The following is a 16165-nucleotide window of genomic DNA, read 5'->3' as shown; positions in this document are numbered from 1 at the left end:
TTGCCACCCCATGAATGTTTCTTTCTGCAGGTCCACCCCTGCCTTACAGCGAAGAACTCTACAGGACTACTACAGGAAACACACCTCTGATAACGAAGAAGTGTTCATGGGTTTGACAACTGTTCATTCTGGTCCAAGTTTTGCGATCAGTTCATCACAGATCTTGGTGAGCTCCTCGATCTCTTGATTCTGTGACGGACAGAAAGAGGCAGATTTTTCATTACTGGTGGTAAAGATAAGTTTCATGGGAGTTTGTCAAAATCCTGGGTAAACTGGGCATCTGGGTTGTAGGACTCCACCATGAAGCTGTATAAATGATCATGTAACAGACACGTTGCCAGATGCACAGTTTATCTAAGTTTTATATGTATATATATATATATATATATATATATATATATATATATATATATATATATATATATATATATATATATATATATATATATATATATATATATATATATATAAATTTTTAATTATTACATTTTTCATGAGAAGATCTGTGTCTTCAATGAATAGTCATTTTATTTTTGCTCATCATGGTTTTAACATGCTTTACTTTTATTTTCCACTCGTAGCAGTCATTGTTTACTTAACACTCATCTTCAACTGCTTATCCAGGATTGGGTAACGGGGGCAACAGCTCCAGCAGGGGACCCCAGACTTCCCTTTCTGGGTCACACTGACCACCTTTGACTGGGGGATCCCGAGGTGTTCCCAGGCCAGTGTGGAGATATAATCTCTCCACCTAGTCTTGGGTCTTCCCGGGGTCTCCTCCCAGATGGACGTGCCTGGAACACCTCCCTAGGGAAGCGCCCAGGGGGCATCCTTACCACATGCCTGAACCATCTCAGCTGGCTCTTTTCAATGCAAAGGAGTAGCAGCTCTATTCAAAGCTCTTCATGGATGACTGAGCTTCTCACCTTATCTCTAAGGGAGACACCAGCCACCTTCCTGAGGAAACCCATTTCATCCACTTGTACCTGCGATCTAGTTCTTTCAATCATGACCCAACCCTCATGACCATAGGTGAGAGTAGGAATGAAGACTGACCAGTAGATCGAGAGCTTCGCCTTTTGGCTCAGCTCCCTGTTCGTCACAACAGTACAGTACAGTGAATGCAATACCATCCCTGCTGCACCGATTCTCCGGCCAATCTCACACTCCATTGTCCCCTCACTTGTAAACAAGACCCTGAGGTACTTCAGCTTCTTCACTTGGGGTAAGACTGCATTCCCTACCCGGAGTAGGCAATCCATCAGTTTCCTGCTGAGAATCATGGCCTCAGATTTAGAGGTGCTGATCCTCATCCCAGCCGCTTCGCACTCGACTGCAAACCGATCCAGTGAGTGTTGGAGGTCACCAGCCGATGAAGCCAACAGGACCACATCATCTGCAAAAAGCAGTGATGAGTCCCTGAGCCCACCAAACTGGAAATCCTCCTCCCCCTGACTACGCCTCGATATCCTGTCCAAGAATATCACAAACAGGATTGGTGACAAGGTGCAGCTCTGGCAGAGGTCAACCCCCACCGGAAACGAGTCCAACTTACTGCCGAGCACCCAAACACAGCTCTTGTTTTGTGAGCACAGAGGTTGGATGGTCCTGAGAAGGGACACCCTCACTCCATACTCCCGCAGCACCTCCCACAATATCATACACCTTCTCCAAGTCCACAAAACACAAGTAGACTGGATGGGCATTCTCCAAGGCACCCTCCAGGATCCTTGTGAGAGTGAAGAGCTGGTTGTTCCACAAACAGGACAGAACCTGCATTGTTCCTCTTCAATCAGAGGTTCGACTATCGGCCGAACCCTCCTTTCCAGCACCATGGAGTAGACTTTACCAGGGAGGCTGAGTAGTGTTATGCCCCTGTAAATTGGCACACACTCTCTGGTTATTGTTGATATGCACTTGTGTGTCATGAAGCTCTTACAGGGTGTGATGTACTGTTGTTTGCTTTGAATCTATATACTGTTACCTAATGAAGACTAGTCTCCATACGTCTGAAGCCTCATGAATCACTCATGTCTGCACACTGGATTGAGCAATGGTCTAGTAGAGCTTATATTATGCACTTAATGATGGTACATACACTGTTTTAAAATACAAATCCATTGCTGAATCAGGAGCATAACAGAGAAAAATTTTCTTAAAAATGAGATGTGAAATTTCAGTGAGTTTGCCAAGAAGATACAAAACATGAGAGGCGTGAGCCCAGATTTGATCTGTCTTCTTGTATGAAAATTCATCTCTGTTCTGCTTCACCATGAAGCTGTGAGTGCTGATGCAACTGAGAAAAGCTGCATGATGCACAGTTTATCCAGTCATAGCCATAGATGTCTAAACCTCCGTCACACATGTCATGGATGTCTTGGTGGCTTCCCTCTGTAGTCTCTTTGTTGTGTGGTCACTCTGTTTTTGAGAACTACCTAATCCAGACAGATTTACCGTACAGTACCATAGTGTTTATATTTCTAACTGACTGATGGAAATGAAGTCCAAGACATATTCTGTGTCTTGGAAGTGATCAGGTATCATCTCATTACTTGTTTAAAACAAGCTAGTGGTAAAAGTGATGATTTGTATCAACAATAATGTTTAATGTTGCTGTTTGTCTTTTGGCTGTCCCTGTTTTTCTTGAGGGTCACATTAATGGATCCAGTACAGACCTGCATCGGGATTTGACACAAATTGTACACCTGATGCCATTCCAGAACTATCGCCAGTTTTACCTGGAGAAACACACATAGGCCTGGTTCTTCTGAAGAGGTCTCCCGTCCAAGTACAAATCAAGACCTAGCGTACTTAGCTTCTGAGGTCTGACGGGATCAGGATTACACAAAGCAGAGTGGCTGCATTTGTATTACCAATAATCCTCTTTTTTATTTTATAAATTACTTGTGGGCTCTGACAATGAAGGGCCTATGTATATCAATGACTGTAATTCCTAAACAGGTAACGCAATACTTTTGTTAACCTCCAAATTAAAAATAAAAATTAAAGCTGAACATCTACAATATAAAAACTGCTTCATTGTTTCATTTCTACTCCACTGTGGTGGTGTACAGATGTGTGTATGTGTGCGTGCGTGTGTGTTACTGTCCAAATACTTATGGACCTGACTGGATAATGGTTTATGCACATGACAACCTCAAAAAATATAAACAGTCAATGTAAATCCAAATTTCCAAGCAATAACGCCAACCTTGCCCAAATCCGTTAGTTTTGTACCAGTGTTCCAACCTTAAACATGTACAGTTACACACACTGATGCAAATCATTTTACTCACTTGCACAGCCATCCTACCTTTTGAAGGACAGCTCTTTCGAGAGACTCCACCTTCATTTGCTCCTTCCTCAGACTGGCGTTTAGTGCGACGCTCTCAGCGTTGGCTTTGGCACGTACTTGTGCGATCTCCTCATTCGCTCTGTTGAACACGCAACAAGAGTGAATCACTAAAAGTCCAAGACTCCAAAAATATTTATTGATGATTGGGAAATAGGATTTTTACTTGTCCAATTTTTCTTCAGCATGTATCTTGAGGGTTTGGTATCTCTGCTCCTCTTGCTTGATCCTCATTAGGTACTCCTGTGCACACTTCTTCAGCACATCTTCATTCTGGATAAAAATAATTTGTAGACAGTATCTAGTGATGTAGCTGTTTTGTAAAGATGGACTACACAGCATCTAGTAATTAGGCTACACTGCTCACCTTCTTGAAGCCCTCCAGTACACTCTTCATGTTCTCGTACCTCCTAAAGAGGTCAGAGAAGGAGCGCTCCACAGAGTTGAGGTCAGCCAGGGCCTGATCTCTCTCCAAAGTCAACTGCCTGACAGTCTTGTTGCAAGATAGAGCCTTCTGCTGCTGCTCATTCTCTGTAAATGACAGAAGAGACACAAAGTCAGAGCACTCACAGCTCATCTTACAGATGTGAAAGAAACGCCAACAATTGTACAACCTCAGCACACCGTGAAGCCTAAGAAATCAGTTCCACTCAAAACATTTTGGGTTATCCACTTGAATGATCAATTGATAAATCAAGAGTCTTGCCTTCTGGCTCAGCTCTTTCTTCACCACGATGGTCCGGTCATGCTCCAACGTATGCCAACTTGTCAACAAGACCTAGAGCTAACTTAAACTCCCTGCTTGAGGCAGTAACTCTCCCCTGACCCAGCGGGGACAAGCCACCCTTTTCTGACAGACCAGGATCTCAGATTTGGAGGTCCTGATTCTCATTTCAGTCGCTTCACACTTGTCCTCAAAAACTGTCCAGTGTACATCGGAGGTCACAGTCGATAAAGCCAATCGAACGATATCATCTGCAATAAGCACAGATGCAATTCTGAGGTCACCGGGCTGGGCACCATCCAGTTCCTGACTGTGCCCTGAAATGCCATCCATGAACTTCACAAATGGGATTGGTGACAAGGGACAGTCCTGGTAGAGTCCAACACCCACTGGGAACATGACTGATGTGCTTCCAAGAATGCGGACACAGCTTCTACTTTAGTTGTACAGAGACTGGATCATACGTTGCAGTGGTTCTGGTACTCGATACTCCCACAGGACATCTTGAGGGACCCGGTCATATGTCTTCTACAAGTCCGCAAAACACATGTAGACCTGCTGGCCATACTCTCACGTCCATTCTATCATCCTTACGAGGGTAAAGAGCTGGTCCATAAATATCCTTTTTTTTCCTTTCTTTCTTTCTTTTTTGCTGCCCATGATTGTTTAGGATCACTGCAAAGGATCCACTACAGAGTAGTATTTGGATTTAGCACAAGTTTTACACTGGATCCCTTTCTTGACACAATTCCAGTTCGACATGGGGAAACACTCAGTTTCTGATGAGCCCAAACAGTCTCCCAGCCAGGTACCAAACAGGACCCACTCTTTCGATGGGATCATTTGTGCTTATTGTGGTCAAAATCCTCTGTGTTAATTCAACTTTTATAGTGTTAAAATTAACATGGTGTTTATGTATTTCTCACTAGCTCAAAATTGAAGTTACACTTTCAACAATATCTTGACATAAGAAAATATCTTTTCAGCATTATGGCGTGTACTTTGCACAGTTTGGATTTAAAACTCTCACTCTCTCACTGTTTCCATTGTTTATCAGAAGACCAAAGATTCCAGGTTGCGTTTGAACCTGCAACCTCCTGGTTAGGTTATGAACATACACTGTATATATACACGGTTATGAAGATGTCATAGCACTTTCATGCCACCACCACTGAAAACTCACGTGTGTCACTGTTTCTTTCATGTGTCGTGCAACTCATGAACAGGCTTTAAATGATATTCAGTGGAATTACCAGTGATATGATCAATTCTGAGACACACCACTGGCATTACACAAGGTTCAATGTCACCAATGTAAAAATAAAATGGTGAAATTTGAAATAAACTCACCTGGGACATTAATAGTCAAGTTGTTGCTGTGCATTACATTCTGAGGCTGTGATTAAAAAGTGGTACATTCCCTTTTTGTTGGGTGTATGAAAGCTTAAGTTGACAAGACTAAAAAGACAAAATATCTCCCCCCAATAAATAAATAAAACAACAACAAACCAAAGAAGCAAAAATTCCATTAAAAGTCCTTCATGTGCCTTTTGGCAAACTCCAGGCTTTTACTAAGGAGTGGCTTCCATCTGGCCACTCTACCATAAAGGCCTATTTAGTGGATTGCTGCAGAGATGGTTGTCTTTCCGGAAGGTTCTCCTCTCTCCAAAGAGGAATGTTGGCGCTCTGACAGAGTGACCATCAAGTTCTTGGTCACCTCCCTGACGAAGGCCCTTCTCCCCTGATCGCTCAGTTTAGATGGGCGGCCAGCTCTAGGACAAGTCCTGGTGGTTTTTCCATTTACAGATGATGGAGGCCACTGTGCTCATTGGGACCTTCAAAGCAGCAAAACTGTTTCTGTACCCTTCCCTGGATTTGTGCCTAGAGACAATTCTGTCTCGGAGGTCTACAGACAATTCCTTTGACTTCATGCTTGGTTTGTGCTCTGACATACACTGTCAACTGTGGGACCTAATATGTAGACAGGTGTGTGCCTTTCCAAATCATGTCCAATCAACTGAATTTACCCCAGGTGTACTCCAATTAAGCTGTAGAAACATCTCAAGGATGTCAGTGAGCACGTGAGTTCAATTTGGAGCTGTGAATACTTATGTACATGTGATTTATTAGTTTTTAAAATTTTTAATAAATTTGGTAAAAAAAAACTTTTTCACATTGTCATTATGGGGTATTATGTGTAGAAATTGGAAAGGGGGGTGGGGGTTTGAATTTCATCCATTTTGGAATAAGGCTATAACATAACAAAATGTGGAAAAACTGAAGCGCTGTGAATACCTTATATACACACACACACACACACACACACACACACACACACACACACACACACACACACACACACACACACACACACACACACACACACACACACACACACACACACACACACACACACACACACACACAGTGCATCCGGAATGTATTCGCAGTATTCACATATATGAGAATCAATCAATCAATCAATCAATTTTTTTATATAGCGCCAAATCACAACAAACAGTTGCCCCAAGGCACTTTATATTGTACGGCAAGACCATACAATAATTATGTAAAACCCCAACGGTCAAAACGACTCTCTGTGAGCAAGCACTTGGCTACAGTGGGAAGGAAAAAGAATAAAGATAACTTCTGTTTCTACATCTGGAAAATGACCAAAATGTCATGGAAGTTTCCTTTGAAAACAAGCAATATTTTCACATAACTGGTGTCATAAGTAATGCTGGAGTTAAAAGAACACAATCATAACTACACCCTCAGTGGTGGAGTTACTGTATGGAATCAGCTCAACAAACCCGAAAGAATGACTTCAAGTCTCAAAAAAGTAATGCACAATAGCAAACACCTCATTCATTCATTCATTTATTGAACCAGCTATGTCCTGTTAAGGGTCACAGTTATTTTAACAAAATGTACTTGTATTATTGTTACTTTTTCTCCATTGAGATGCAGACCTAATAAATACCACAGCTACTGCAATAATAAAATGATCATATTAATAATCAGTAACAATATGTCCTTTCATCAGTCTGAATATTATATTGGGAATTCACTCCAGCAGTTTTGCAATTCAGAATGAATGATATTCAAGTGAGTAGCGCCTTCTTTGTGTATATCTTTTTGCACTTCCAGTTCTGCATAAATGTGCAGCTACATTTTGGAAACCAACCAAAAAAATTCCAATACATGACTCTCAATATTTATATGTAACTTCAAAAAACTTATTTATAAAAAAAAGTGATTCTGACTATGGTTTCAAAGTTATGAGAACAAAAACATCCCACCACCAGGGGGCAGCAACTTACCAATCAGCTGTGCAACAGTTTTTTCATATTCAGCAACTATTTTCCTAACAAGGCAAAAACAGAAAGTTTACTGAATGTTAAACTTTGTCAACATACATTATTTTTTGTAGAACTGCACTATGATGTTTTGTGAATGGAACACAAGTAGAAAGAGTAAAGCTTCATACTTCATTTCTAAAACTTCGGCTCTGCTCTCCTCGAACTTTCTCTGCCATTCATTGGCCTCGATCTCTTTAGTAATGATCTATTTGAAGACAGAATATAAGAACATGGAATAAAGTGGCGTATTTGCATCTAATGTATATAATCATGAATTTGACTTTACATACCTCCTCTCTGATCAGAGTCAGCACTGCGGCCTTGTCCATTTCACTCAGAGATGTGCTTGTTGAGTCTGAGGCCTCAGTGTCCACCGTCTTTGCTGTTGGGGTCACGCATGTTTCATTCTACAGAAAACAAAGAAAGCTGCCCGTGAGCTGTGTCTGGCCACATTATGGCTGGCTTATTACAAGTTAACATTTTGCTGCTTCAAGTATTTGTACCCCGATACAACGCAGCACAAGTGTCATCACTCGTTCACAACAAATGTAGTTGCCATTTTCATGCCTAGTGTCCACATCATTAAGTAGCTGTGCTTGTGTGTCCAGATGTATATGGGTCTAAAAATGAGGTCTGGTCAGGTGTGGTGTTGGTGCACTGGTATCATGGGGCAACAGATCGTCATATGTGTCACAGATCACCAAATCTGGTGTAAAGTCCAAAGTTTTTCTACTATTTACAGTGCATAATATACAGATGGCCTCACACAGGATGCACGTACATTCTGCACACAGGGCTCCTCTGTTAGCTTTGAAAAAGTTTCCCAATCCTGGTTCTCAAGACCCAAAGTACTGCACATTTCCCATTTGTCTCTGATCGCCTCAGAGCAGATCAGCTCTGTCAGGTGTCTTCATCCAGTTACCAACTGGATGAACAATGGAACAACTGACTTGTCTCACTGTGTGCAGTTGGAGAAGGGAGAAATGTCACTAAAGCCATCTGTCAGCTCTGTTTTTTTTTTTTTTTTCTTAAATCATTGCTAAGGAGCTTGGTAAAAGTTCCCAAAGACAGAAGGCATCAAAGGTATGGGACTATTTCGTTTGAACTCTAAACAAAAAAGGTGTTTTGTAGATTCTGGCAAAAGTGTTGACATTTGAGTTGATTTTAACAATTAAACATTTGTATCTCCAATATGCATTTATGACATTCTTACACAAATACTGCACAGATAAAACAGGATCAAAGATTTAATGCCTGTCTTGGGAAATAAATGATGCCGCAGTGTAACAATATGAAAATGTAAAAGTACAATTTCCCTTGTGGTTAAAATTCCTTTTTCCCTATTGGGATGAAGCACAGTTAATGTATTCTCACCCAACATGCCGATTACGTCTATCCATGTGAGTTGACTTACTGCATCATTTTTCAGACAGGAGACATCGTCCTCCTTCAGACTTTCTACCATCTTGCTCTCAGGACCTAAATGAGGAATTGACACAAAGTTGACTATATGGAGAGCTTAGTGACCGTCAAGTCATAGGTTACTCAGACACAATGGAATAAAAAAGAAAGAAAGAAAAGAATCCAAACTGTGATCTACCGCAACAACATTCATGTGAACTAAAACATTACAGGTTTTATTAACATCAGATTATCGAGTTTGCAACTTGACCAGACATGCTTCTCTGCACAAACATGCACGTTTTCCGAACACCATGTTCCATGCATTCCCTGAGCTAAACTGTGTCCTTCCACATAAACTCCAGTCATTTCATTTCATCAAGGCGACCTTTGAAGAATTAAAACAGACCAGATATGATGAGTATTTAGACCTATGATGTACTGGCTTTCTGAGCTATTTTCTTTAGATAATAAAGAATAAACTGCATTGTTTCATGAAGGCCACACTCAGCTTGTCCGCTTACTGAAGTAGAGTTGTGCCATTTAGCCAACAAACCAAAGCCAGATCCCATTTATTTATTTAAAAAAAATGTCAGATTTTCCACTTTTAGCAGTCGTGTTAAACATTTATATTATTTTATGTTATTTTTATTTTTTCAGATAACTTTGAAAACCATCAGCGGACCAATTATCTTCCGATAAATTTTGGTCAGATAATTTTTAGATCGTGTATTTGCAGGCATAGTAAATAAAGCTTTAACAGTAAAAACATGTTAAGTCTGATATCAAAGATTTGAGCGCTTATCTGTTAAATGTTTTGTAGCAGATAAACAGCTCTAGTTTCTGTAAACAGAGAAAAGATGGTTCCAGGAGAAACTGCTTTATCCTCTGTAGTCAGAGGAGAACTGGTCACAGGATAATTGCTCTTGACACCAGGGTTGGGTACATGCATGTATGTACATACGTTTGGATTACTTGTAATCTGATTACTTTTGGATTACATTTCAAAGTAATCCTACCCAACCTTGCTTGACACCATACTAACTTACCGGCAACATCACCCAAGTCATCCAGAGGCATACAGTTTTAACTTATTGTTAAAATTTTAACCAAACTAATTCCGGACATGTTATTTAAATTAACGTTACTTCTAAGGTTTTATAAAGTGAAATATCAGCTATATGTTTTAGTTTTAAAGTATTGCACTATTTTTGAAGGTTGTAGTGTGGACATGCCTTGGCAGTGCCAGTGCATTATGGGTAACAGTTCACAACAGGAGAAATGCATTTGAGATGCTCTGATCAGGCTCCACATGGACAACAGCATTAAACTCTTTGTATATTGTGCCTAAAACTCTCGTGAATATATTCTCGAGGTTTATAGACATTGTTATTGTGTTTGTTTTATGTAAAAATGCCAGAAGAAGCTCAGGTTGCTTCTCCATTATTTTCAATTGTAATCACTGTGAGTTGTAATCGCTTCTTGTTTGCTCTTTAATGTCGTGCTTATTATCCTTTACAACACTGCTTGTCATCTTTGTTCCAGAGTAATATATATAGGATGTCTGAAATTCGGTTTGCGTTTATTAAATTCCATGCAGATTAAACGTAGCAGACACGGATTATTTATTTTGGAATATTTGTTTTGGCAAGTTTTCAAGGTCTCTACTGCCATCTACTGGCCAGTAGTGTTCATGGCAGTATTCCCCCTAAGTAGTGAGATATCCCATAATCCTTTGCACATCAGAGAGTTGTTGCAGCCTCTTGCTGCAGCTAAAGAAATAAAAATGTACATTTTGGTTGTATAATGTTCATTTACAATTGTCATTGTGGATTCTCTCTGTGCTGTTTAAACTGCAGCAACTCTGCGGCATGCAACCCCCCCCCCCCAACATCGGACTCGTGTTTCCAGAAGCAAAACGTAAGCGGAAGATTTTTTTTCAAACTTAATTTACAAAAACTCTCGATGGGAGACATCAAAGTAAAAAAAAAAAAAGACAACAACAACAAAAAAACATTACAAGACAGATCTGCGGTGTTTGCACAGGCAGTGCGAGAGGTGGTTGTGAGATGTTAAACGCAGCTCCTTACTCCATGTATACTAAACGATGCAGGACGCGCGATTAACCTGAAACTCGGTGCGATCCAAAAAATTCTCGCACCAATGAAAAATCAACTGAAAAAGGGCCAAAACTCGCACTGGCACCAGTAGATCATGGCAGCGTTCTATTTATTTTGACACCGGTTATATCAGATGGTTATCTAATTACAACTTGGCTTTTTTTGTTGTTTTTTTTTAAATACCTGTTTTTACAAATAAAAAAATAGAATATTTTACAAAAGCACATTTATCTGTAAACACCAACACACGACAAACGTCACATTAACGTGTTGGTTAACGTAATCAACCAACCAACCAAGCAATCAGTGTTTAGCGGAGGCACATTTTACCCAGAATCCTTTGCAATCTGTCTGTTTGTTACAAAACTTCAGAATTAGTGCATTATTCAACATTAAAAGATATATGTTATATTTTAACTTTGTACAAATGACAGAATTGACGTTAATAGAGTTATTCTATCAGTATTCATTTTATTTATACACCAAACCATAACTCAGCACTGCTTTATTTTCCAAGACCTCGGCCTGATGGCAGCATTGTGATTGAGTAGATCTGAGCTTTATGGCTTCTCTCAGTTGCTTCTGTGCTGGAAGCCAGTAGTAAACAGGAAGTTCCAGCAGGGGGCAAGATGTTCAAAGATAGAAGTGCTGGCTCATTGCTTGGGTCTGTTGTCGCTTTTGATGCTTTCAGAAGCGATCGTGGTATTAAAACTCAAAATCAGTTTGTTAGTAGAAGAACAAAGGATTTTGGGAGGTATTTCAATTTCAAAAAGCAATATATTTATATGATCACTGAAGGGTGAGTTATTTAAAATCTAGCTTAGCAGACACGCCAGCTGATTTTAGCTTGGCAGCCACTCCCACTGATTTATGGATGTAAACTTTTTCCCCCAATGGAAGGGATTACTGGCTTCTGTAAATGTACAAACTTGTTTATTATTATGCAAATCTGTCATAATTCTTCATATCAGTTTCCTCAAATAAACCGTAACATTTAATACAACACGCTGCCAGTCTCATATGTAATGTTACTTGTTCACAGTGACTAACAGTGTGGCGGAGCATGGCAACAATGCAATGTGGTTTGAGTTGTGATGACAACATGACCTTGCCATGGAATTTAGGTAACAGAAATATTTCAAAAGAAATGCTTTAAAGGACCAAATACAAAAATGAGCATACAGTTAATATACTTAACTTTGGTACAATACATCAGATGGTGACCTTTATATTCAAAATTGTACACAGTCCCTGAAAGTATGCAGAAAAATTTTAACCGAAATGATTATTCTTTATTTTAAAAATCTTCTTATAAACCCTTTTTTTAAAGTTTCATCTACATATTTCATCTCTTTCATGTTGCATGTACTCTTTATTGTCTGGTTTATCATTGCTGCTTCTGCAAATAAACAATAGTAAAATGACATAAAAGTTCCCTAAAGACAAACATACCTTCCACTACAGATTTATTGCTGCCTGGCTGGTTTTTTGTTGTTTTATTGTTTTCCAGCTCTCCACTTTCCTCCTGGCTGTCCGTTTGGCTCAAAAAACCAGTAGAAGCCAACTTCTCCTCGTCAGTGGCGTGATGAACTCGCTGAGTGATCTCTGGCGTCTGAACCATCACCTCATCCTCCTCCTAAAGAACAAGGAGCAAGATACAGTGTGAGCCGTGCTCAAAAGATTTCTTATTTTGTAGTTATTCTATGAGGGATGTGATGGTCCAGTGGTTAAGCGTTGGACTTCAGACCAGGGGATCCTCAGTTCAAACCCCAGCCAGACTAGACCATCACTAAGGGCCTTTAGCAATGGGCTTGTTGCTTCCGGCATGTCAGGGTGCTGCCATACAAGGCAGCACCCTGACATCGGTGTGTGAATGTGAGACCTAATTGTAAAGCGGTTTGAGCTTCTGCTGCAGATGGAAAATTGCAGTCCATTTCCATTTCTCACTCACACCACCTGTAGAAAGTAAATGTTAAAATACAGTGTATCCTGAACATCAAAGATATTGTTCACATAAAAAATACAGTACTTTTGTGTGGTGCAAATGTGTATTAGCATAACTGAGTAATGAATTTTAGCAGGGATTTTTTTTTTTTTTTTAAGAAAAAGTATTTTATTTTAGGAACAACAATCAGCTTCCTGCTTCATATGAATTATTTTAGTAACTATGGAAACATGAATTTCTGCTCACCAGGACTGAAAAAAATCAAGCTCCTTTAATGCAGAGCGCCAGACATAAATGAGGTAATGTCTAGAGCCCAACCGATATGGATTTTCTGAGGCCGATGCCAATAACGATATTTGGATGAAAAAATGCTGATAATCGATAAATCGGCTGATTTGCCGATAGCCGATAAATCAGCCAATATTTTTTTAATGAATAAAATGTTCTTTTTTGGACTTTAACAAAAAAGGTATGAGCTAAAAGCTAAAGCTTTGTCCTCATATTAATTAACTTTATAACAGAGAAGAATTTTCAAGTTCAAAAAATGCAATAAAGAATTAAACCTTTGTGAAATTAGCAAATACATATCCTTAAAAAGAGTTGTGAAATACATCTGATCTTGTTGTTACAATTTAGATATAGGTTCAGGATAAGGATATAGATCCTTATAAACTTACTTGTATGCTTTTGTCAGCCGATCAGTGCAGTGTGACGGCGAACTATGAGGGGTGGTGATGAACACATTTAAGCAGGGGTGTAAGCAGCTCTCAGCTGAATGGAGTCAGAACTCCATCTACTGGACAAACAGTGCAAGGACATTTTACATTGCCGACACAAACATTATTTCAGTAACTGTTCTGTTTATGAGAAATTATCGGCGTTCTATCAGCAAAATTTTGGCCAATAGTGAGTACTTTGAAAAGGCCTTATATCGGCCGTTAATATCGGCCGGCCGATATATTGGTCAGGCTCTAGTCATGTCACCCATTTGTCTCTGCTAACTGTCTGGAGAGCGTGGGTTATACAATCATTCCTGTCTGCAACTAACTCATTATAATTCAGAAGGTAGATGACAGGTTTCAACAAAATTTCCTGGAGGAATGGTGCTTATAGGTTACAGAACAGGTGATTCAGTTTTGAGGCAGATCCTGATTTGGTTCCCTTTTAGCTGTTTCCCAGTATTTAAAGCCTTGTGACATCACAAATCTCTAATGTTACACTGGACACAGACTTGTAAGTTTAAAACCCCTGCTATAGCAGTTGACAGCAATGGCCTTGTGACCTGAGGTTAGTATGTACGTCTGATTCCTGACCCAGTGCATAAATCTGGGTTTGGAAAAAAAAAAAAAAAGCAGAAATTGCTCCAGCATCATCATTTTACTATTCTGTCTCATCAAATAATATGTGTATTATTTTTTGTCTTTCGGTTGTGTCCAGGTGTTCAGGGTCACCACGGTGCATGCAGCTCAGGTCCACATTGGGCATATGGCAAAAGTTTTAACCCAGATACCCTTCCTGATGCAACACCAAACAAATAAATTGCATGTCAAGTCCTTTCAAATGTCTACTTTACTTCCATTTAAAATTATTCAGAAGTGATGGTAACAAGATATTTATTTCAAATTTTATCTCAGATTTTCAGTGAGTCAACATATCAGTGAACACACAAAGATGAATGCTTCTTTGCACAGTACAGAAAATTCAAGAAGTCAATGGAATTACTTTACAAGCTTCTTCCTGACTAACAGGAAGAAGCTTTTAACATTTAACACCAGGAGAAAAATCTAAACAATTAAGCCAGGCTTATGGAACAAAATTTTGGGTCTTCACAAGCCCAGTTCCTAATTTTATAGAGCATCTATAGAATATTCATAGTAATCTTAGCCACTGCACAATCTATGACATAAAACTATAGACTTTACCTGAGTGAAGAAGGAGAGCAAAGTTACCACACAGAAATGAATGAAATGTACAGTGCATCCAGAAGTATTCACAGTGCTTTACTTTTACATTTTGTTATGTTATAGCCTTATTGCGAAATGGATGAAATTCATTTTTGTCCTCAACATTCCACACACAATACCCCATAATGACAATGTGATTTTTTTTGCTGGATTTTTGCAAATTTATTACAAAAAAAAAAAACTAAAAAAAACAAAACCCTAAGAAATCACATCTACATAAGTATTCACAGCCTTTGCCATGAAGCTCAAAATTGAACTCAGGTGCATCCTGTTTCCACTGATCATACTTGAGATGTTTCTACAGCTTAATTGGGCTCCACCTGGGGCAAATTCAGTTGATTGGAGATGATTTGGAAGGGCACACACCTGTCTACATATAAGGTCTCACAGTTGACAGTGCATGTCAGAGCACAAACCAAGCATGAAGTCATAGGAATTGTCTGTAGACCTCAGAGACAGGATTTGTGCCTTACGGAAACATTTCTCCTGCTTTAAAGGTCCCAATGTCCACAGTGGTCTTCATCATCCGTAAATGGAAGACGTTTGGATCCACCATGACTCTTCCTAGAGCTGGCCGCCCATCTAAACTGAGCGAGCGGGGGAGAAGGGCCTTAGTCAGGGAGGTGACCAAGAACCTGATGGTCACTCTGTCAGAGCTCTAGTATTCCTCTATGGAGAGAAGAGAACCTTTGAGAAGGACATCCATCTCTGCAGCAATTCACCAATCAGGACTGTATCGTAGAGTGGTCAGATGGAAGCCCTCACGTTTTTTCTCGTGCCCCCATCATGAAAATGGGGCGCTTTTTCGTGACTTTTTTTTGTTATTTTACTATTTATAACCCTCCCCTTTCTCCTAACTCTAACCATAACCATCACATAAGTGTCTCGCTTCCCTTAACCCTAACAATAACCCCCAAGACCCCCCGTCACACCGCACTTCATGCCCCCGTCACGAAATGAATTCAATCCCCTGTTACGAAAAGCACATCATTTTTGTGACGATATCATGAACCCATAGATTAACTGACTTTTTGTAATGCCATCACAAACTGCAATAAGACTGTGAAGGCACATGGGAGCCCACCTGGACTTTGCCCAAATACACCTAAAGGACTCTCAAACCATGAGAAACAAAATTCTCTGGTCTGATGAGACAAAGATTGAACTCTATGGTGTGAATGCCAGGCATCATGTCTGGAGGAAACCAGGCACCATCCCTACAGGGAAGCATGGTGGTGGCAGCATCATGCTGTGGGGATACTGTGAATACTTTCCAGATGCACCCTAGTTCTAAAGG

General features: G+C 39.9%; 1 protein-coding gene across 2 annotated transcripts in view; it reads right to left on the bottom strand.

The window, feature by feature from the left end:
- Nucleotides 1-16165, bottom strand: part of tacc1 (transforming, acidic coiled-coil containing protein 1) — a 28857-nt gene continuing 12692 nt past the window's right edge. For both annotated transcript variants that reach the window (XM_034167057.1, XM_034167058.1), the window contains 9 exons: nt 12412-12595; nt 8853-8917; nt 7729-7845; nt 7567-7643; nt 7400-7443; nt 3720-3883; nt 3519-3625; nt 3314-3434; nt 1-189 (listed from right to left, as the gene is read on the bottom strand). In XM_034167057.1, the coding sequence (XP_034022948.1) occupies nt 124-189; nt 3314-3434; nt 3519-3625; nt 3720-3883; nt 7400-7443; nt 7567-7643; nt 7729-7845; nt 8853-8917; nt 12412-12595 (945 nt within the window). In that variant the 3' untranslated portion in view covers nt 1-123. The remainder of the gene's footprint in view (nt 190-3313; nt 3435-3518; nt 3626-3719; nt 3884-7399; nt 7444-7566; nt 7644-7728; nt 7846-8852; nt 8918-12411; nt 12596-16165) is intronic.

Source organism: Thalassophryne amazonica, chromosome 3 (genome assembly GCF_902500255.1).
Source record: "Thalassophryne amazonica chromosome 3, fThaAma1.1, whole genome shotgun sequence".
NCBI lineage: Eukaryota > Metazoa > Chordata > Actinopteri > Batrachoidiformes > Batrachoididae > Thalassophryne > Thalassophryne amazonica.
Note: the sequence above shows the minus strand (reverse complement) of the source record. Positions and strands in the feature narration are given on the sequence as shown.